Source organism: Myripristis murdjan, chromosome 16 (genome assembly GCF_902150065.1).
Source record: "Myripristis murdjan chromosome 16, fMyrMur1.1, whole genome shotgun sequence".
Classification (NCBI taxonomy): domain Eukaryota; kingdom Metazoa; phylum Chordata; class Actinopteri; order Holocentriformes; family Holocentridae; genus Myripristis; species Myripristis murdjan.
The window spans coordinates 13,401,515-13,423,633 of NC_043995.1; the positions used below are offsets into that span (position 1 = coordinate 13,401,515).

Below are 22,119 nucleotides of genomic sequence, written 5' to 3' on the forward strand. Positions count from 1 at the left end.
GGGAGGAAGTCCTACAGAAACAAAATAAAGAAAGTTTTTCCAGTGAGTACTTCTTTGTTTGAAACCAAATAAAACTGCAGCAAAAATGGTTTAGTCTTTATAAATCAAATAAAGCTTTGTTAGGCCGCATTTATTCTTACGTATTCGATTATACTGGGTACTTAAAACACTGCAGAGGAGTCTGTGGCTGCCTGAACAAGTTTAAAGAATTGTCATTGTCATTCAGTAGAATTTCTTTAATGTTTCTGTAGCTGAGTCAAATGGTCTCACAATTATTCTTGAGCTTATGTTTTAATGTTTGAAGGTTTCTAAGGAGAGTGTGTTTTCTTATACCTCCGTTTGCAAAAGTATATTGCTCGGTTTCATCCTCTAGGCAACATGGCTGTCACCAAATTTCATGGAGATCCACCAAATAGATTTTTAGATATACTACTCTGGACCTAAGTGCTGACAACCTTCAAACTTTCAAAATTTTAATTTCCAGACAAGTCCAGTCCAGAAGGGATTTTGTTATGCTTAAGCTGATGTGCAAAGACATTTTGGTTTGTGTTCAGTATTACCTTGATTAAAGTGATGATCTTAATCTCTGATGGGGATGCTGGCGTCCGCAGCCGACACATTGTCATTCAGAGGCTGCAGTGCTTTTTAAAGCTAGAGTGACTGCTATCATATGAAACTAGACTGCTTAAGCAATGTATTGGTACCAAGCATGTCATGCAAGGGCATCAACATGGGCAAACTGCATGTCATCTACATTTCATCCTTTTACCAATGATAGAGGCAATAAACTAGGAAATAAAAACAAGTCTAGCTCCTGCAGGTATCTTCACGTCCCCTTGACAACCAAGCGGATGACATGGAGTGATTTAGAGGGGCCATGCTTTCACCATCCAGTTAATAGAGTTCCTTCTGTTAATTCAACACGTTGACGCTTAACTGGGATTGGTTTAGTTTGGCTCGCGCTCGATGACAGCTCTGCCACGTGCGAGTTGGACGCGCGTCTGTAGCAACGGTAACTAGGGAAACTGGACCTATATCCGGGTTTGGTCGCCATATTGTGAAGTACGGTACCTCCATACATACAGTAATAGTTATTACATTCGATAGTTTCAAAATGCGCCGAAGAACTGAAGGCCAAGAACCGAGCGAAGAACCTGTCAAGGCGGAAACAAAGGTATGTGTGCTAACGTTAACACTGGCCAGCTGCCACAGCGCTAACATACAGCCAATCTGACTCGGCTAACGTTAGCTTAGCTTGCTAACAGTTAGATAGCAAGGCTTACTGCTCAGGCTGTCTGTGTTCCTGTCAAGAACTGTCAGATTCACACATGGCTGCATGGTATGAATAGGATAAGAGACATCATTTTGATACAAGTCGTATTTTGCATGGAGAGAAAGTCACGTCAAACACCATTCAGAAATCTGACACAATATGTTGCCTTGCTCATTTACAATTTGCTCACTTTGTAGAACATAACTTTGGGTGTCATTAGGAGCCACTCTTCGATTCAGCATGAGTTAGCCAACACAGTAAGCAGCACCATTTTCAATAGAGTATCAATTTTTGGAGTTGCTTTCGCAAAAATGCCTCCACCAAAACGCACCGTGGTGGGCTATAGTGAGTAGTTACGGCACTTTTCAACGTTGAGATTTTATTGAAATAGAGTGCTGCTTTTAGTGCCAAATCTATGCTGAAATAACTAGAAGTCACTGTTGATTACTATGAAGTCTTGAGTTATATACTCCCTGGTATGAATGTCTGCCGATTAACAGGGCACTATTAATTTACCGGATTTTTTTTTGTTAACCGTCGCATCACAGGTGCAACTAAAGTGATGAATCGCCACCGTCTGAATGACATAACTATTAATGCTTGCACTGTAGATTTATTTGCCAAATGTGGCTGTTTATTTCCATTATGAATTAAATAAGTCATGGACAATTATGGTTTGAATCTTGATTTAGTATTTCTCTTTTTTTCCCGACATAAACTAAGGTTGTGGATCAAGGACAGCACACTCAACCCAAGTCCAAACGCAGACACACCTATAAATCTGTGCTAATCATCACTGGGAAGTGTTTGCTTTTCATGTTGTTCGTCCCTCCGTTCATCAACCATGCAGCCCTGCAGAGAGAAGAACTGCCACTCAGGCCCAAAGGTACTCATACCATATTCTATGGTAACCTTCACAGAGTTAGTTCTTTCAGTTTATTTTATCCTGCAATGATTAAATAAAGCAGTTTTTCATGTGCATATTTAATTTTTGCATTTCAACTTGGAATTATCGTCTTTCTTAATACTATTAAAGACTATCAAAATGTCTGTCAATAATTGTGAAAGCCAAATCCGATCTATTTTTTTTTTGAAGACTATTTTTTTCTCTCCTAACATCCAGATGGCCAGATTGTTGATGTTGGTTCGGGTCAGAAGATGCACCTTCTGTGTAAAGGACAAGGAAAACCAGTTGGTAATAAAGTACTAAGTATACAGTTTGAGTATAATTGGTTCTTATCAATGACAACATATTATTTGTTGCCTAAGCTCTTCTTTATGGTGTACATTTTCTGGCAAATGATTTTGTATTGCAGTGGCTTGCTGCATTAAGGATCATATGATTCAGCCTAACTTGTCTGCTTTTCTTAAGTCATATTGGATGCCCCAACTGGAATGTCTTCAGACATTTGGTTTCAAGTCCAAGAGAGCATTGCTCCACTGACAAAGGTGAGAAACTGAAAGTTGCCGTGTGCTGTAATGAATACTTATAGGAAATCCTGTAAGTCTGCTGTGTACCTACAATATATACAGTATATATAAAGATGTAAGGTAAGAGAAGAGTGAAAGACATCTATGTGGATATTATGGATGTTTTCTGTGTCACTAAAACAAGTGGGCTAAACAACAATATGTATTTTCATTTCCATTGTGATGAATTTTTTCTGCAACTGCATGGCTCTGGTAGCAGCTACTGCTAATGTGATCATGTTGTTTGTTGTCTGGGGCATGTAGGGACAGTCTTTACAGCAGCCCTGCCGCATCCTCTCGTTTCAACAAGAACCCAGCATAGCAGAAAGCCGGGCCTGACAGCCTGCCCCTTGTTGTTTGTCTGATGTGTGACCTGAATGAGGTCACATGCTTGTTGTGGAGGGGCCTAGATACATCTGAACAGCTTACTAACAGCAAACTTACAGTGCACTGTTTACACCTGCATCCTCATCTATTTAACTATTTTTTTTAAAAATTCAGTATTAGGTGTTGTTAGCTAGTCCTAGTCTATTTTGACTGGTAAAATAAACCTTGATAAAATGGTAGAGTTCATCAGCTGTTAACCCTCTGCCCTGGCGCTTGATAAATTGTTACCATTTAAATTAAAAGATGTCATCATTTTTAAACAAATGCTGAGTGGAATCACTACATTGGCAAACTAATGTTATTCACTACCATTTGATGAGCCTAGTGGAGGCTACAGGTGCAGTTGAAGGCTGTCAGTCACATAGGAATGGAATGTATAAAAACTGAGGTGGTCTTCCCTTTGGTTTGCTCTGCGCCCCAGCAAAAATACTCATTTAACTCAACATAGGCCTCTCTCTGCTTACAAGGACTTCAGATTCTCACAGTATCACAGTGTTTTCTACACCCAGTTATGACAGTTAAAACTGTTTTAATGAGAGATCACATATTTCAGTTTCTTTTGCCTTTACGTTTCCTATCCAGGATGGGGAGTGGTGTTTCTAGTGCTTACCTGGGGAATTTTTAGCATGTTAAATGGTATGTAGATTGTATTATTTTAAAAATAGGTGAAACTAGCTAAACCTGTGGTCTCTCTGTCATGTTCCCAAGGTATGCACCTATGACAGAATGGGACTTGGCTTCAGCGAGCGGCTGAAGCCGGATGAAACCACCGGAGCTGAAAAAGTTTGGGGGATGTCAACGACTGGACGGTGAGCATTTTACTTAGTACACTGTTAATTTTGAGTGCCAGTGCCAGTCAACATGTAGAGTTGCACTCTCCTCAAGTCATGCATGCAGCTGTACACAAAGTCTGCATTGTGAGCATCATGTCACTGTTGTTTTTATTATGCCATAATGCATTTCTGAATCGTTACACATGCTGTTTCCAGCCAGTGATGGCAGCTGTTTCTCCTGCCTGTTAGGGGCTGTGCAATATGGACAAAATCTTCTATAATGATATGAGTAATTTCATATATTGCTAATATTCATCATGGTATTTTTTCTGTAAATTTGATGAAAAAATTGCCTATACAGAATAACCAAGTGTCATGACTACTTTTTAATAATTCTGTGAGCTAAATAGAAATGAAAGGCATTTACTCCTTTCTCCTTTTATTTGGGAGTGATATTGAGCAGAACTGAGGTTTCCTCTGTAAGTGGTAGAGGAGCTTTGCGGTGTTGACGTGGACACATGTCTCTGGCATACTTCGAAAAGTACCATTTTCTGGTTGGTGTCAGATTTCCTCCATTCAAACCATGTCCAAACAACAGACATACCCCCCTTTCTAGGTGCAAGTTCCTCATCTTATCTTGGTCGGGCTGAATCCTGTTCTGTATCGAAGTACTGTGGGGGGGTTTGGTTCTGTGTCACACTTTTCCATGTTTTATGTAAAATACTGCCATGAAGTGGCTTTTGTGACGACAGTGATAGAAACAGTAGAGGAAAATCTCTATTGATAGACGTTTTTCTCCTGTCCCATGATGCATATATCGTCATATCCGGCATGCCTGTTTTTTCTGAGTTTGATTAAAATGAACTGCGGAAATGATGGTGAAACACACACTCTAATTCAGTGAAACGGTGCCTCTTCTCTAAATGCTTCTATTGGATCTCTGCTTTAATTAGCCAGCTTACACATGTCTATGATGACTTAATTGTTGGCATTCAGTTCACTTTAGTCATAACTGAAGGAAACAGACAAAATGGTGGTTTTGTAGGCAGCAATAATTTCTGTTGATGTTGTAATTCCTATTGGTCATAGATTACTTAGTGCCCCTTTAACATCCAAGCCAGGTTGTAGAGTTTAGAAGTCTGAGCGATAGTTCAGAAATGCCACAATTACGCATGCTGATGCTTAAAACGTAGTCTGCTACACTGCAGTACTGTGCTCACATTAAGTTTTTGAATTCAGTTTCCTCATATATTTCCAGCCAGGAGCCATAATCCTCTACTTAAAACAGTATTTCCTTGATTTAAGTGGCCATTTGAGACCACTCATTGATTGCTCAAGCCAGCAGAGACTAATATGTGCATGAGCGTCTCCTGCACTGCATTATGCTGCTTAACGTGCCACAGCCCTGCCCTGCCCTGTCCCACATTGCCATCAGAATCAGCTGTAATCTTCCTGTCTTTGACACTGTAACACATTTTTTCAGCCTTAAATCTGTCTAAGGGATGAGAGGGCGTGGTTCGCTGACGGTCAGCAGTCTAGTTTACCTTGGCATCTGGCCCATACAGCAGGCAGCCACCATTTTTGATGTACGCAATCAATTTCCCAGAATTCAATATCTTGGGGGGTTTGATAACTGCCTCACCTTCCCCCAGCAAGTGCTGTGAAACCTGTTCATTTCAGGGTGACACCCCAGGTTTGATTTATTAGAGCCAGCAACCCAGGACAACAGATGGCTGTCAGAGAAGAGCTGCTGCATTTCATGTAATGACAATGCTCCTTTTGATGATATAAGTTTGCTGGTGTTTATTTTTCCTTGGGTGCTTTACAAAGCCAAGGAACCTGCAGTCCTTTCTTTACCCTTTTTAATTTGGGTTTCAGCAGGCCTGTTTATCTTGGCTGCCGTGGCTGGAAAGAGATTAAATGCAAATGTACAAAATACTGCTGACCTTTTATTTTTTCATTTAGTTATTAATCATCAGTATTGACATTTTCGGATTTCACATACAAAAGCTCATTAAAATATATTTACTTTTTTGATCTTAGGCCATCTTTGCTTCCTAATATTGGCTCTGTCATGAGTCTGTAATAAACTTATTAAAGAGAACAATGAGTAGAGATTAATTGTATTTGGTCTTTGTGTTCATCTTTCATGTCAGGAGTCCCAGGCCCATCTACCTCAAAAAATAAACCTCCTGGCCTAGTTTGCCATGTGTCCTGTTTTTTTCTTGAGACAGATGAGGTTTGTTGTCTTCCAGGATGGTGGATGATTTGCAACGACTCCTCCAGGCCGGTGGGATAGCCATGCCCTTCATCCTGGTGGGCTCTGAACTTGGCGCACTCAATGGCAGATTCTATAGTCACGTTCATGATGGGTAAGTCTTGTATGGTGATAATAGTGAAAAGGACCAAACCAGTGATTTTGAATGTTTGGCTCATTTACTTTATTTTACATTGCAGCAAACCATTTTGCAAATCATGCAGAGTACTAAAGATTTCACAGCATTATAATCAAAATCCATTGATTTTCAAATTTGAGTTTCTGATGAAACACCAACCTTATAATATTCTGCTTCTGTGGCTAAAAAAGTCATTGCCATTCATAAATCACAGAAATCGTAATTGGCTGTGTAAGGCAAACATTTCCCCAGGGACTATTTTCTGGTGGAGGGACTATTTAACTCCGCCCAATTTCAAGTCATCGAAGCATAACAGTGCTGCTTTTGGGGAAAGTAATGTGCACAACTTTATTACGGTGATGGAATACTGGTGTGAAGAAAGTTTGAAATCTCTGAAAGTTAATTTTCATATTGTAGCAGAATGAATAGAAACCAATGGCTGGATAAAAGGTGGGAAAAATGATATTGAAGTCGTAAAATACAACTACTTGTTTTTGGAAAAGATTAGCAGGAATGCCAAGTGTATAAACTTTAAAACTTTGCTAAAGATGCAAAAATAAAGACGCAAAATAAGTAGCACAGTCCTTTAATGCAGTATAAAAAGTCAATTTATGCATGGTTTAATAAGGATTCCAACTGGGAACTGCTGTTATTCATACTAATTCACTCTTTTGTCATCTTTTTGACATTTAATAGCCTGTTAAACAAGCCACAATTTTCTCATAGCCCATTGGTGAGGAAAAAAAAAACTAGATGGCACAATCCAATATTTCACTGAGTGGCATGCAACAGTGTAGTAGATAGATGGAGCAAATGCACTGGACTGCGTACGTATCTAACAGGTCTGTGGATGAACCTGTAAATCTTCATGCTTCCACACACTACCTTATATGTGCACTGGCTCCACTATTTCCTTTGAAATTCTCTGACTCTGAAATACACACTTTCCAATCCATGAGACATAAATATTCCAGCACCCATTCCTGTCACCCATCCCAGAGACAACATAGTGATTAACATGACCGAGGCAGTTGAAAGATTTAGCGTTTAATCAGCCGCGATGACACGGCCGTTAAGGGTGTAAATTACGTGGTGCTGAGTGGATGACACCTTTCTGAATTAAAATATTGCCCCTGGATGTAGAGTATGCGTGGTCATCTGTCTGTAGGGACGGTGGATAGACAAATCGACAGACAGACGGACGAAGATGGCGCCATCCATCTCACGCTCATTATGGCCCGGAGCCCGGGGGAGGTAAAGTGGACATGGGTAGTCGATGGGTCTTACTTCATCTGAGTGTGTGTGTGTGTGTGTGTGTGTGTGTGTGTGTGTGTGTGTGTGTGGGTGCATGTGTATCCTCTCTTTGTCCCCAGGCAAGTGTCAGACCTGGTCCTGATTAATCCCATCCCAGACGACATCTTTGAGGAGGACCAGTGGAAGGAATATTGGTAAGTTGATATTAGGTTTAGGTTTCAGGGAAGCAGGAAAGAGGACGAGAGGAAGGAACAGAAGACAAAGGAGTAAGGAAAGAACATGGAGAGGAAAGAGAGGCAGAAAGTAGGGAGGGATATGTAAAACTGCAATAGAGCAGAGGGATGAGCAAAAGAGAAGGGGGTAGAGCATAGAAAGGAGCGAATAGGACGATAAGGAGTTTGGGATGAAGGGCAGAGAGGAGCAGATAAAAAGCGAGGCAGGGAAGAGGAGAGGAAAAAAAGGAAGTGTATCAAGAAAAAGAGGATTAGGATGAAGAGAGGGAAGGCAGAGACGTCAATGTATTTTATGAGTCGCACTCCAAACTCCTTCCTTATAGGCTTCTTGGTGAGGATTCACTGTAGTTGATTATCTTTGCTGGGTGGGGCTCATTAACATGATTAATTGGAGGCCAAAGAAACTCATTAGTTGATCACAGTCTTTCACCATGAAATAGATGAAGGGAGAATCAGGGTGGTGGCAGTGGTTGGGACTGATGACAGAAAGTGTAATAACACTGCTTTAATCCTCCAGGCATGATACATGTCAAGTGTTAGTGATTTCCACAGCATATACCTCATTATACTTGAATTATCATATGGGAGGGCGGCTTATTATTAATGATAATCAGGAATCTGGAGGAGGAGTGTTGCTAGAACTGTCAATTATGTATTGCTATCTCAGATTGTTTCATATGTTTAATAGTAAGTAGAGCATGATATGTAACAGTACAGTATGTGCAGTCATTAAAAGGTACTCCACTGCGGTAGAGACTATAATTAATCGGTTATATAATTTACCAAACCATGCTAAGCCGTAAGCTGTACTGACAGCATAGCAGCAATGACTACAAAACAAACAAATTTCACAAGCCGTACTGCAGTGTGTTTGTGTCATTTACAGAGGGGGAGATCAAAGGGCTTTTACTTGCTCAAAACCCAATAGATATTTCTTGTAATGTTTCCAAATACCAGCGTGTGTCATCTGGAGTCACCAAACAGGAGTTAGGGACTTGGTTACGACAGAAAAAGTGTGGTAAGATGTAGTTTTCCAATTTTGGGCATGATTCCATGAGTTATTGCTCAGAAGTTCTGTCCACCAATATTTTCTCACTGGTTATGTAAGAACGAGTTAAGGCAGATAAGAAATGGATCCTTGAAAATGGCCTAATTTGTACGTGACTCAAAGTGGAGCAGCACCATTTATCAGGGATATGTGTCCAATTATCCCCTGATTAATAGGCATTCATTTCACTGCGTACATGACAGTGCAGCTACAACACAATTACTCTGTAGAGAAGCAATGGAGAAATTAAACAAGCCAAGGTCTTACATTTACTGTGTAAAGAACAATTTTATCATGGGTCTCTGATGTCATTGGGGGAAAAAAGTGAAAGCAGGAGCAGGGTGTGATATACAGTATGAAAATGTAAGAGATGCGATGCAACACATCACAGTACCACAGTGCCACTGGCATTCCTTTTTTTTTTTTTTTCAACAAGTTTGCATGTAGGTGTGCATTTCTCTCAGTCTTCTGATAGGGGTTTATTAGCTTTCGGAGGTCTTACAGTATTGGGTACACAAGACAAGTAATCCGGCGGGGAGTGGGGCTGCACCTGAGGAGGGTTGTGGGGAGACCATATCAGCTTTGCACTGGGACTGGAGGATTTACACATCAAAGACCTGCTCATTAACAGCGGCTCACTTCCAAAATTAGTTCTGTTATATCCCACAAAATGAATCGCCACCATCTCCTGAGAACGGTATTTCTCTCCCTCCCTCCCTCTCTCTCGCTTGCTCTCTCTCTCTCGCTCTCTCTATCGCTCTCTCTCTCTCCCTTTCACACGCACTGTAAGGCTTGAAAGGGTGTGTGTTTGTGTGGTTGTCTATGTGTGTATGATGTGTACGTCTTCGGTTGTGTGCCAGTTGTGAGGGGTCAACATTCGTACTGGGGATTTTCCTCTGAAGACATCGCGGCATGTGTCTCATTTCTTTCCCAGCACAGATAATGCTTCCTGATGAAAAATAAAGCAGCGGGTCCAGCGTCAGGGATTAGTAGAAGCCCCACTGTCTGTTTGGTCAAATTGCGTTCAGGACAAGAGCCAATGTTTTAAATTGCTCAGTGCTTTCCTTTTTTTCTTTTCTTCCTTTTTTCCCCTTTTTGCTTCATGGGGTCAACACCCAACATCATCTTTGCCTGACCCCACTCGAGGACTGATCTCATGGCGGTGAGTTCCTTGAGACTAGTGTAGTATATAAATTTCAGTGTGATGTAATAAAAATATCTGGGCCTTCGCTGTCTTTACATTTCTTTCCCCTCTAAGCACCAAATAAAAGACTGCACTTTTCATCATATTAACACCTTCTATGTATAACTCATTTAGGGTTCAGGAAAAAAAAAAATTGGTTCTGTTACAAGTCGTGTTTTGTGGCTTGACCTATTCAAACAAAACATGAATCAACTGGGTTTTTTATTTGGCCATTGCTTTTTATTAGCTGCGACTAGCAGTTCTATAGCTTGCTCGGTCAGTTGGTCAGTCGGTTCGTTGGTCCACAAACATTTCCTCGCCATTTAGCAGCTACAGTATTGACAATCTGACATCACGTGCAGCATTTAGAAAACACTGGTGGTGTAAATGCTGCACAAATGTTGTCAAATTGATGAAGATGTTTTCTTAGTTTGCTTGTGGTTTGTCTATTTGCTTGTGTTGTCTGAAGTTGCTTTACACTGTCATCTCAGGGCCACAGTACAATTGGCTTAAACAGGATGTGGCAATGGGAGTGGCCTATTGCAAAAAGGCACATAACTTCCAAACAGATTCAGGCTTACACAAGATTTACGCAAGAAGCATGGCCAAGCTTTTGTAGAAAGACATACACACACATACAGACAGATAAAGTCATACACATATACACATTCATAACTTGTGAACTGTTAGTCGTAGACTCTTGTGGGAGGAGCATGGTTGTACTCAGTAGCGAGTTCCTTTTTCATTGGTGTTTTTTAGCCCCACCTCTATCGTGTAGCCGTGCCCCCTCATGACTCATTAACTGTCTGAGGCACTTGTGGGAGTTATCATTGGACTAAGCAGGGTTCATTTTCCGTCTGTGACTTTTTGCCCTGCCCCCTATACTTAAATCATGCCCCTTTTCATAACTTTAATGAATGGTTATTCCTAGACTCTTCTGGGAGGCATCACTGGATTCAGAGGTTGCTTTTTCAAAAGTGTGTGTTAGCCCTGCCAACTTGTTGAGGTGGTCCATCAGTTTATTGGTCCACAAAAATCTTTTTTTGCCATGCAGGTCAAGTGTTTATGAATTTGTGTGTGTGTGAATGCCCACATGCTTGAATGCATATGCATACCTGCTTGCAACTATTGCAAGCAGGTATTAACGCTTGTTAATCTGAAATGAAAAGAAATTGTAATATTGAATCACAGTACTTACAGAATTGTAATACAAATCAGAACCCCATTATTGTGAATCTTTATCTTTATCTTTATTTGGATCTCCATTAGCTTTGGCTAAGGCCATCGCTGATCACATTATATCAGGAGGTGCTTGCCGATTCCCATCCCTGTTGTCAATATACCTATTTGTTTTGGTCAGCTTAATCATCAGGCTCTTTGGAGCTTCCATAAGACCACTGCCAACTGTAATTAGACTGCCAAAGGCATTACACTTATACTACTCTCATCTTGTAGTGTGTATAAAGTTGGTGTCTGAAAGAAGGAATGAAGCTGTATGTATGTGCGTGCATTCATTTGCACAGTGTGTGAGTGTGTCCTGGCTGTTTAGGCATGTGCATTTTGTGTGTAAGAGAGTGTGCATCGAGTACAAAACTAATTTACCCCCTGGAGAATACATTTTGCTCCGAGAGCAGAAACCATGGGAAATACTTTGGTCTAATGGGACAGTCCTTACGGTTTAATGAATGCTGATTGATTGGCAAACCCTTCGTTTTAATGTACCATTACTGTGTTTAGCACAACTCAGTCCTCACAGGAGCATCACTTGAAAGTCTGTCAGTATCTCCCCATCCACTTACTCTACATTTCAGTTCTTTGAATTATCAGCCATCATTAGTTCTTTTAATTATACTTTGAAAAATTGATGGCATAGACATCCAAAACTACTGTTTTTTCAGTATGTTTTCAAGTATGATTAAGACAATGCATTTTGAGTTTGGGTAAATTGTTACACAAGTTCTTTTGCGTATGTATTAGGGTTTGGTGATATGTTAGTATCATAAATTGATATAATAATGAGATATTGCCTGGTATTATCATGGTATTAATATTTTCCTGCTTTTAAAGCCTGCATCACAGGAAAGGGTTGCTATTTCTGAACTTGTTAGACTCTTCTAACTGCTGTATAATTTGCCTCTACCTGCCTGGCCATTATCTCCACAATACTAATGATTGTTAATTACAAATCTCTTATGTGTAAATATCTTACAAAAGTACCAGTTGTCATTTATACAATATCTTCACAATATCTATCAATTATTTGGCTGAAGATCTCATTTGATTTTGTCCAGCCCTACTATATATGTTGTTGGGTGTGTCATTGCCGTATCAGTGTGTCTGTGTGTGGATTCATGATGTAAGTGTTTGGTCAGGCACTGTGTTATGTGATGAGTGCTTCATCTGACACGCTCTCAGTGTGGGCTTAACAGCTGTATCTGTGGGCCTGGACAGAAGCCTGATTGAGTTAGGAGTCCCCAAATGAAAACGACACTTTCTGGACCATTCATCATCCTACCCGTCATTAATATGGTCAGCCAAGGCACACACACACACACACACACACACACACACACACACACACACACACACACACATACACACCTGTACACACTCAAACACATTTGATTACGCAAACATCCACACGTAGACCCACCTATTCAAAACCATGCACACCTACAGTAAACATAAATGCCCACACAACCTTCTCTAGGGCCTTCTCTAGTGAGACAGACATTTTTTGTGTCTCACCTGGAGCCTGCTCAATATGACAGGCAGCACATGACTGTCACTTTGACTGATGACCTGCTCAGGTCTCAGAATTACTGCTATTCTCCTCATTTGTTTTGATTTATAAGCTATATGGGGCTTTAATACGACAGGAAAGAAGTGTGTTTCTGTCTGTCTGCACTGCACATTGTTAATTGGCGGATTTCAGGGATAACAGAATGGCTCATCTGGATTGTACTTTTGCTGATGTAGGAGTGGTGGTGTGGAATCTCAATACAGTGAAAGGATCAGTATGTAATTGCCCAAATGGACAGTGAAGAAGTTTTCATCCTGATTGCCTGTACCTACAAAACATTCCAGTTATACTTGGATGTTACAGTGGCTAATTAAATACCTTCTTGAGTGACATATAACCTATGCTGAGAGCTTGCATTGCTACCCCCAATCACTTAGAAACTGACTATGGCTGCTACAATCTGTAGTGGTACACTGTAGTTGGAACAACAGCAGTAGCAGCCAGTGATGGCCCATCTAGTCTCCCCTCAGAGCCCATTGGCTCTCACTGTGAGCTGTGTTCAATAACCCACCAGAGCACAGCTCTGCTCTAAACCCCTCCAGGGATTCTGGGCTGAGATTGGCAACAATCAACCAGGTAGTGGTTGGAGGGAGAGAAAAATACAGACACATGGAGGAAGTTGGGTGGGGGTGGTGCAGAATGGGAGGCTAGTCATTGATTACAGTATAAAAAATGAGAACCTTTGCCAGTCTGTCAAATGTATTTCTTAGCACTATAAACAGCATTCATCCCCACTGACTTCACACACTTTTCATGTGCTGCAAAATGTGTTCAAAACACATTCTGTAATAATTTTTTGGTTTAACATCTGAAGAAATTTTGCAAAGAGAATATATTCAGAATGTGTCTCTGTAACCTAATGAAGATGCATGAATAATGTGTCACAGAATGTTTAATTGAATTCAAACCAGGAGAGAAAGGAGGAATATATTTGCAGACTACGTTTGGCATTTTGGAATTTTCAACATTTTGTTGACATACATTTCTCAGTTCCACCCTGACAGAAGAATACATAGTATACTGTAGATTGTCCCAAAGATTTGTTTTGAGCCAAACCAATCATGGTTTTAGTGTATGCGCTTTGTTGCATATATGTTTGTACATGGTTTTTGGTACCTGTGACTCCAAAGTTTTCCCATGGTGCATTAGTGTGTGATTAACATGGTTCTCACTGTGGCTCTGTAATGGCTCCTTGTGTGTCGGCCTCCTCCCTCAGTCCTCCTCTGACTAAGCTGGAGAAACCCCCGTCCCCCACCCCCCTCCCCCAGAGACTCCCAGACGACTCAGGAATGCCAATTAATTGTAATTAGCACCACTGTAAGCGTAACTATTGCTGTTACGCTCCACTAATGAAGCAGGGCTGCCGTGGCCCCTGTGTATTTACCCCAGTGTAATCTATAGTATCGATGCAGGGAAGAATGTTGAAGCAGAGAGAGGAAGCCTAACTCATTCGAATACTCGTTGTGGTGCAAGAATGACACCATGTGCCCATATTTGGTATTACACCGTCAAGGCAAGGTTTTGACATAGTTGTCAAATGCCTTAGTCTTATGTTTGGACAGTTTTGTTTGATGTTGTTTGGTCTGCTCTTGGAAAATTTGTGGGATGTGACTAAATGGGAGCAATTGAGTTTCAGTTCTATGGGTCTGTAAACTGTTTTTTTTCTTTAACAAGCTAACTTATACTTTTTGCTCATTTTATAGTAAATCATTTCAAACAGTGTTAAATCAGCTTGGGCTAAAAATTAGGGATGAGTTTGCTTTGTTTCGTCCCCTCTTGAAGTGTAGTATGAAGTGTAGTAAGGCAGCTGTAATAGTAAAGTGGAGGTTATTGGATAATACTGTAAAAGGCAGTGGCCCTCTGTGTATATATGGCCTGAATCATAGTCAGTATTATAGGATGGTGTAATAAGATGGAATGTATTTAAATACATTTGTTATTGGCTTCATCTGTATTCACACAAACTGTCTTTAAAGCCCTGTGTTGATATAAGATGAGATGAAACTTTAATGATCCTTGCAGAAAAATTAGGAAGTTAGAATATACAAAACTGCCAAATTAGATTAACAAAATATTACAGTTACAAAAATATACGCAGCAGGAAATTATCAACATGTATCACCAAGGATAAGGCATTTTGAATTTTTTCCCCAAAAAACATTGGTCAGAGGCATGAAGTGGCATTTCAGTAGTAAGAATAGTACAATATTGTGTAACAGAATTGCTCCTTGCAATTCAACAATGTGGTATGTCAAGTCTGTCTATATGATTGTGGATTATTGCGTCTATAATTTGCTTAACCTTATTTATGTGAAAATCAGTTGGTATTCCTGGTATGTGAAAATCAGTTGGTATTCCTGGTATGATAATTTTACGTTTTAGACTTACGTCTTGCCTAATATATTATGTTTGCTAAATGAAAGTCACATTAGTCACCAGTATTAAGTCAAAACATGCTTGCAATCCAATTGTAGCTTACTGTGTTTATTAAAGACTTATGTTTTAATCTGTGTAAACACTACAGCCCACTTTTCCTTCTTTGTTATAATATACTGTAGTTACATAAAATGGTGTTGGTTGTGATAGATCTTGACTCACAGCAGTCATTAAGGGGTATACTACACTTCTCCTAAAGATGTTCAAAATGTCATGCTTGCATAAGACTTAGAAGCACCTAATCATGTTATAGCCCATGTGCATATTCCCTCCTTTTTGTAGTAGTCAGTGGAAGCCCTTGCAATAACCATTTCTTTAAAAATGTTCTGTCTGCTTAATAGTTAGTTGAGCCTCATGTAATAGTCCATGTTTAAATGTTCTCTGCTCATTGTAATAGTTGGCAGAAGCTCATGTAATAGTTCGTGTTTTGTGTGTGAGCAGGCTCTCAGGTAACAGAGGCCCTGCATATGAAATGAGATGGTAATGAGGAGGAGGAGGGGAGCCTTATCACTACAGGGCCAAATTCCGACAGTGAATTGCGCAGTTGTAACAAAAGTAACAGAGCGTCCATTCAGCCTGCACTAATCCAGATGGGAAAGTCAAACAGCAGAAAGTCCACGGCACAAACTCATTTCATCACTTTATTAATTTAGATATTGCCTCCTCGCTCCTGTGGGGAGAAAAAAAAGAGCCCCTCTGAAATGACCAACATCGGTGAGGCGTTTTGCTCTACATGGTTCCCCCACTTCGTCTCCTCCCGTTATCTGTTTAATTCATCCCGCCAATCTTGGCTGTCTTTACCCACTAAATTTCCCTTTGACACGCATGCCTTGCTTCGCATAATCCTCACTCCGGGGCAGAATTAAAAATGGAAAAAAGAGGAGGGAATAGGACAGGTGGCTGGAGAATCCTTGAAATAATGTTCAATGCCAGACCCAGGAATGATTTGACCAGATTCGAACTGGGGGGCTGATAGAGAGTTTCTCCTTTTTTTTCTTTCTTTTTTTGGAATCGAGGGGAAAGAAAAAGGTGACAGGTGGAAAATGTGTGGAGACTGAAAAGTCCCTAAAGAGCCAGGTCGAAGAGTCAGTTCTAAATTGTGGTGCCAGAATGACTTCAGGGGAAAACAGTGGCAAGGAAGATGAGAATGTCAAAATGTCACTCTCCGGAGGTCTGATTTGAAAAGTTTTCTCTGTCTGTGGAAGACTGAAAATGAGAACAGTCGACTTGTTTCTTTTTTCCCCTCAGCCTGTATCCACCATTGACCTGTAGGGACGTCTTAACCATGAATATGGCAGACATGTTTATCTTCAGACAACCATTTACAGCACATGAACAAGCGTTCACTGATGTTTCTATCAGCCTTATCTGACTGATCTGTATTGACATGTTTTGCCAGAGCAGAGCTTGATATTTCAAGCCACACACAGTTCTGTGGCGAGCAATATGCCATATCAACAACAGGTGAAATGGGTTATTTTACACATGAAAAGTGCGTGTTTATGATGTAGGCTTGATATGTGGGGCATAATGGCAGTGAAGCAGTGCTGAATCCTGTCTGTTGTAGAAGGCGGTTTACCATGGCAGGCAGTATTGGTTTGTGCATGGGGAGTAAGAGACTGAAGATACTGTAGCTTGTAAAAGCAATTACACATTCATCTCAAGGCAGTGCAAGTAGATTTGTTACTGTGGTGTTACTTGAGGTTTATGGCACAAGTGTATAGTGGATAATTATGGTCTTCGATCATCAGTTAGGTTATGAAATCTGCTGTAGCATCAGTCATAAGAGAAAGGAACTGATGAAAATCCAGATCCCAAGTGCCACGCCTTGCGTAGATCAGGAGTAAGACTAGGTGTGGATAGGGAGGACCGGCTCGTGGTGCACGGGGGCTGATCTACAGTGTGTTGGCTCCATGTTGGGGCAGGCTGTGCCGCGCAGTGATGGCGGCAGCAGGCGGGTGGCACTATTGATTGGGCTCCACAGGCTGAGACCAGCCAATTCAGAGCACCAGTGAGCCGAGACCGATTGGGCCTCCTGAGTTACAAAATCCCAGCGCTCTTCTTCTCATCTGCCAAAAAAAGTATTTCTCATTCCCCAGTCAAATGTCTCCAAGAGAAAGTTTGAAATTCTGGGTTGAAAAGGGCTTGAAGATGGCAAATATTCATGGGTGACTTCAGTTGGGCCCATCGTAACATCATCATAATTTGAGTCCTCCCACTGTTGAAATAGGACTAGGCATATAAGTACATTGTCACACATAAGTCAGAGAGAAATGGTAGAAATTTGTTCTGATGTTACAAGGACAAATGTCTTGTTTTGGAGAAGAAAATCAGTTCAATTTTTGAAATAGCTGTACACAACAAATTGTATTTGAGAAATTGTAAATTGTCTTCTTCTAATGTTTGTGTGCGTGTGTGTCTGTGTGTGTTTGTGTTCAGGTACAGTGAGCTGTTGCCATCACTCGTGCTCAGGCAGTTTTCGGCAGCTACAGGGCTGAGTCGTATGCTGATCATCGTGGGGGCTATTTATCCACAGATCAAAGGAGAAAACATCTCAGAAGAGGTCATACAGCGCTGGGTCAGGCTAACACACACACACACACATCCAAACAGACCACACAAACCCACACATACAGTGCGAAGAAGCGTGCCCTTAAGGCTGTAACGCTGATTGTCAAAAAATGTTTTTGTAAAAATATCTTGTTTTGTTGTGTCATGCTGAAAGTGACCAAGCAGGTCAGGTGTGATTTGGAGGTGCTGCAGGGATAAATATAGCAAGCCTTCAGTGTTGAAGAGTGCTATGAAGCCACAGATATCGAGGTTTTTCTACAGACTTCAGCTGTGTACATGTTCTCTGACAGCCTTGCTGTTGTTGGAGGTTTTCCTGGACTTTACAAAATGATGAAATGTAATTGAGAGTGATATTTTCCAGGCATTTCAAATGTCGTCCACGCCTTCCACCGTCCCTATACAGCCACAGGATGGTGCTAGTGCAAGAATAATCATGGTGGCTCGAGAAGAGATATGAGTGGATGATGTTGGCAAAACCATTTGTTTTCATATCGTCTGAGAATGTGAATTTGCCGTGATATGACACCAGATGTCATTTTAAATAAATGAAAATTGAACCTGTTCCTGCAGCTGACATGACATCACAAATGTACTGTATCTTCTGATGCCTGCTATAATGTAAACTCAGCCTTTTGACAGGTCATTGGGAATACAGTTTGTGCAGAAAGCTATTAATATAGGTTACAAGCTTTTCCAACCCTGTGCTGAATATTGCAGATGAGCGTTTTGTATTGAGGAGGGTGTTTTCTTTCACAATAGCCCATACATCAGCAGTGAATTTGTTTAAAAAAAAAAAAAAAAAAAGAGGCGGCGGTGACACTCCTGCCTGTCATGAAGTCCTGTAGTCATTTTTACTTGTGGTGAAAAACATCTAAGGCAGAGTCGTAAGTCCTAATGGATTTTGATGATGAACAACAGCCAGTATCTTTGGTAACATGGGAAACGCTCTATAGGCTTACAGGCCTTGTTTTTAGCGAGGAAAATTCCCAACAACCATGTAGGGTACATTATGGAAATAGAAAAAGAGACAGGGAGATGATAGTGAGACAGACTTGAAAGGGTAATTTCATATTAGCCACTTAGTTTAGTATTTCTCCATCTTATTATAATTTCAAATTCTTTCATTTTTTTATGTTTGGAGAGACAGGTTAAAGAGTTAAAACGACAGGATGCTGCACTTTATTGGCACCCTGAACATCGCTCAATGACGTTACTAACATCCGCTCAGTAATATTTTTTCTTCCGCTGTCTGCATGATGTGATGATGACTGCCTCAGGATGAGTCTGAACAGTTCGTTAAGATGCCTTGTTCTCTGCCACCACCCACGTTTTGATGGCAGTAGTGATGAGGGACCTATTTCAGCTTTTCAAGCATTACAGTTGTTGCCAAGGAGATAAGGACATCATTGTGTTTGAATTCTCTAAGGAGAGAGAAAGGTTTTGTAGACGGACTAGTGAAGGTTAGAATGTACACGCACACACACACGCACACACACACAGAACTCAATAGAGCATGCAGTCCATTTCTCAAGGGCATGTTCTGTGACCAGTGCTTAATTGAACTGGTGCAGAATTGTTTGCTGCTATGTTAATGGCACCAAAGCTATCTCTTCTCATCACATATATGTGATAGATACAGTTAAAGGGGAGTGCTGCTCAATTTAAAAATTCACATATATCCTCGTTGGCCTGGTGAACTTTTTCCCTAAGCCGGAAAATCAGAGAAGCAAGATGCAGATTTGTGACATGATAGCAGTATTCTGCCCGGAGCTGCTCCACTGACAATGAATTGGACACGACTTCACAGAACTGATTGCATTCAAATGGACTTAATATTACAGTAGTTATCAGTTTTTTCCCCATCTTTTCCAAATCATTCTCCATGGAAATGTAAATTTGGTATGAGCTTAGGGAGTGGAAGAATCACCTCTTTCTCGTGTCTGGCAACGGGAGACGGTAGTTTTGTCCTAAGGGATGTGAGCATACTTTGAGAGTGCAGTGGTATTCATTGTATTAATACATGTGTGCTTCTGGATTTTACACTTCATTTCTGGTTTCTGTCTCTGCCTTCTATAGAAATACCTGATGAGTAACCCCACCCACCAGAGCAGTGTTGTGGATGAGCATTACTTTATGAATGAAAGTGCAGCTCAAGTAAGGTACAGCCAACATATTGTACAGTTCTACATTTGAATAACACTAAGCAAAGCTTTCATATCAAGCTAGATTTTCAGCATTATCTACAGTAGTATGCAAACGTAATTTATCTGTGCAAATGCACAGTCAAAGTGAATATTCAAATATTACACAATGTTTTTAATTTTTTTTTTTAATCTTCACAGGGACATCACAAAATTTAAGCCCCTCTCCAGTAAGACGTCAGTGAGTGTGATCACTGGAGATTCCTTTGACCAGCAGATGCCAGAACACCTCAACCAAGTGAGCATGTTTATCTGTACACCTGATATATTATTTACACTCATACTAACGCTGTATAGTGGAGTCTTAATGCAGTCAGTGTGCAGAAGTGTAGGTATGGTGGGGCAGAAACCACAACAAATGATTGTTTCCCTGCACCAGATGGTAGCTAAGCTTCAAAAGAAGTTCCTGGAGGAGTCCTATCCATCAGCCAATCACATTCACATAAAAGGAGTGGACCGGCGAATGATCTACAAGAAGCCATCTGCCATCAGCCAGCACCTGAGGAAGCTAGTCAACCAGCGACAAGCCAAACAGCAGAGCGAGTGACCCATGGCCAAAATTTATTAGCTTTACCTCAGACCTGGGCAAAATAATAGTTGAATATGTTTCAAATATTCAATTAAATATAAAAGGAGCTGTTGATTTAACTTACCCCTGTAACTAGCCTACCACTTCCCTTCTTGAGATTGTTTAACTATCTCATACAGTAAATCAAGCGCATCTTAAGAATATGTTTTTGCACAGTTGCGCTTTACCAGATGCTGCAGGGTTATTCAGGGAGGTGACATGATTGCAGCGTCTTACATTCAGAAACACTTTTCTTTGAACGTAATACATTCTCTTTACCTGACTAGGCAGTGCCAAACATGATTACATTATCTTTTAGCTTCAAAAGTCACTGTTCTTCTATCAGAATATTTTGTAATGTTAAACCTATAGGGATAGATGTATTGAGTTTCTCTATCTTTGTGGTTTATTTGTGTCTAGCTTCAGTGACTTGTTTCAGGTGCTGTTGAAGAATTTTAAATACTTGAATTCAACTGATTTATATAACCAGGTGTGTGTTTTTTTTTTTTTTTTATATAGACGGATGTCGGGTTAGTTAATTTTATAAAATCAGGGCTACTTTTTGCCTTATTTTACTTAATTCAATTTTTTATTTAATTTTGTGTGCCATTTAAAAAAAAACAAAAAAAAAAACGATATTATTTTAACAGGTATACCTTACAAATAGAACAAATAAACTGTGAAAGAAAGACCAGAGAGCATTGAATTATCCTGAGGATTTAAGTTTAATTATGACACCACATCAAAATAAAAATTTCCAACAGATCTGGAATTTTATTCCATCCATATACATGCATAGCAACAACGTTTTAAGAAACATTTTCTCCCATAATCAGGACATTGGAATGATCATTTTACATCAGTATCCCCGTCGACCTCCCACCCATCTTGTTCATCAGCAATAAACTTAATTCTTGTACAACTTCTTTTTTTTCCCTATGGGGTTACAAATAATTCTATGCACAATCCCCATTTCATAATACTGCTTTCAGTAATGTTCCCTCATTTACAAAGTATTGCATTGAGAGCAAATTTCAAAAAGGGAGACCAAAGTGTATCATCAAACAGAAATACGAGTACTATACAAGAATGCTGCCATCCTCATGAAAACATCCACATCTGAGTTGAAGAAAAGAGACAGGGACAAACAGCCACATATGTATGCAAAGCCATGTGTATATGCCAAAATGTGAGATGCAGGGTTGTGCCTGGTTATCACCTCCAAATGGTGATTTTTTTTAAGGCTAACAAGTCATTAGTAGCAATCTGCAAGTGACATTTTGGGCATATACAGAAACTGGTACAGCAAATAAGAATACACAAGTGCCTCAGTAGCTATTTTTGTGTCTAAAATGCATCTCATTTTTGTATTCTGTCTATTGTTTCATTGAGCCTACATTACAGTGTAAACGATATGTGTGCTACACAAGAATGACTATACAATAACATTACAAACAACTCTGATATAAATTTCATTTTGAATTTAAATTAAGACCACTACTCCTATTAATACTGATTGTAAA

General features: G+C 40.2%; 1 protein-coding gene across 2 annotated transcripts; it reads left to right on the forward strand.

Moving 5' to 3' along the window:
• The first annotated feature begins 1,025 nt into the window (after positions 1 to 1,025).
• On the forward strand, positions 1,026 to 22,117 carry LOC115373992 (uncharacterized). 2 transcript variants are annotated; one of them, XM_030072673.1, is made up of 11 exons: positions 1,026 to 1,174; positions 1,997 to 2,159; positions 2,397 to 2,468; positions 2,646 to 2,722; positions 3,839 to 3,939; positions 6,159 to 6,275; positions 7,673 to 7,747; positions 17,696 to 17,819; positions 19,904 to 19,986; positions 20,170 to 20,266; positions 20,408 to 22,117. In XM_030072673.1, the coding sequence occupies exons 1-11, from the start codon at positions 1,115 to 1,117 to the stop codon at positions 20,573 to 20,575; spliced, it is 1,137 nt and encodes a 378-aa protein (XP_029928533.1). In that variant the 5' UTR covers positions 1,026 to 1,114; the 3' UTR covers positions 20,576 to 22,117. The 2 variants fall into 2 exon arrangements, with proteins under 2 accessions (XP_029928533.1, XP_029928532.1); XM_030072672.1 differs by having other exon boundaries at positions 17,696 to 17,834; positions 20,408 to 22,114.
• Positions 22,118 to 22,119: the final 2 nt, after the last annotated feature.

Coding starts and splice junctions, on each gene's coding strand:
- LOC115373992 (XM_030072672.1), top strand. CDS start 1,115: ATGCGCCGAAGAACTGAAGGCCAAGAACCGAGCGAAGAACCTGTCAAG. Junction 2,723..3,838: donor GCATTGCTCCACTGACAAAG/GTGAGAAACTGA, acceptor CATGTTCCCAAG/GTATGCACCTATGACAGAAT. Junction 6,276..7,672: donor TATAGTCACGTTCATGATGG/GTAAGTCTTGTA, acceptor CTTTGTCCCCAG/GCAAGTGTCAGACCTGGTCC.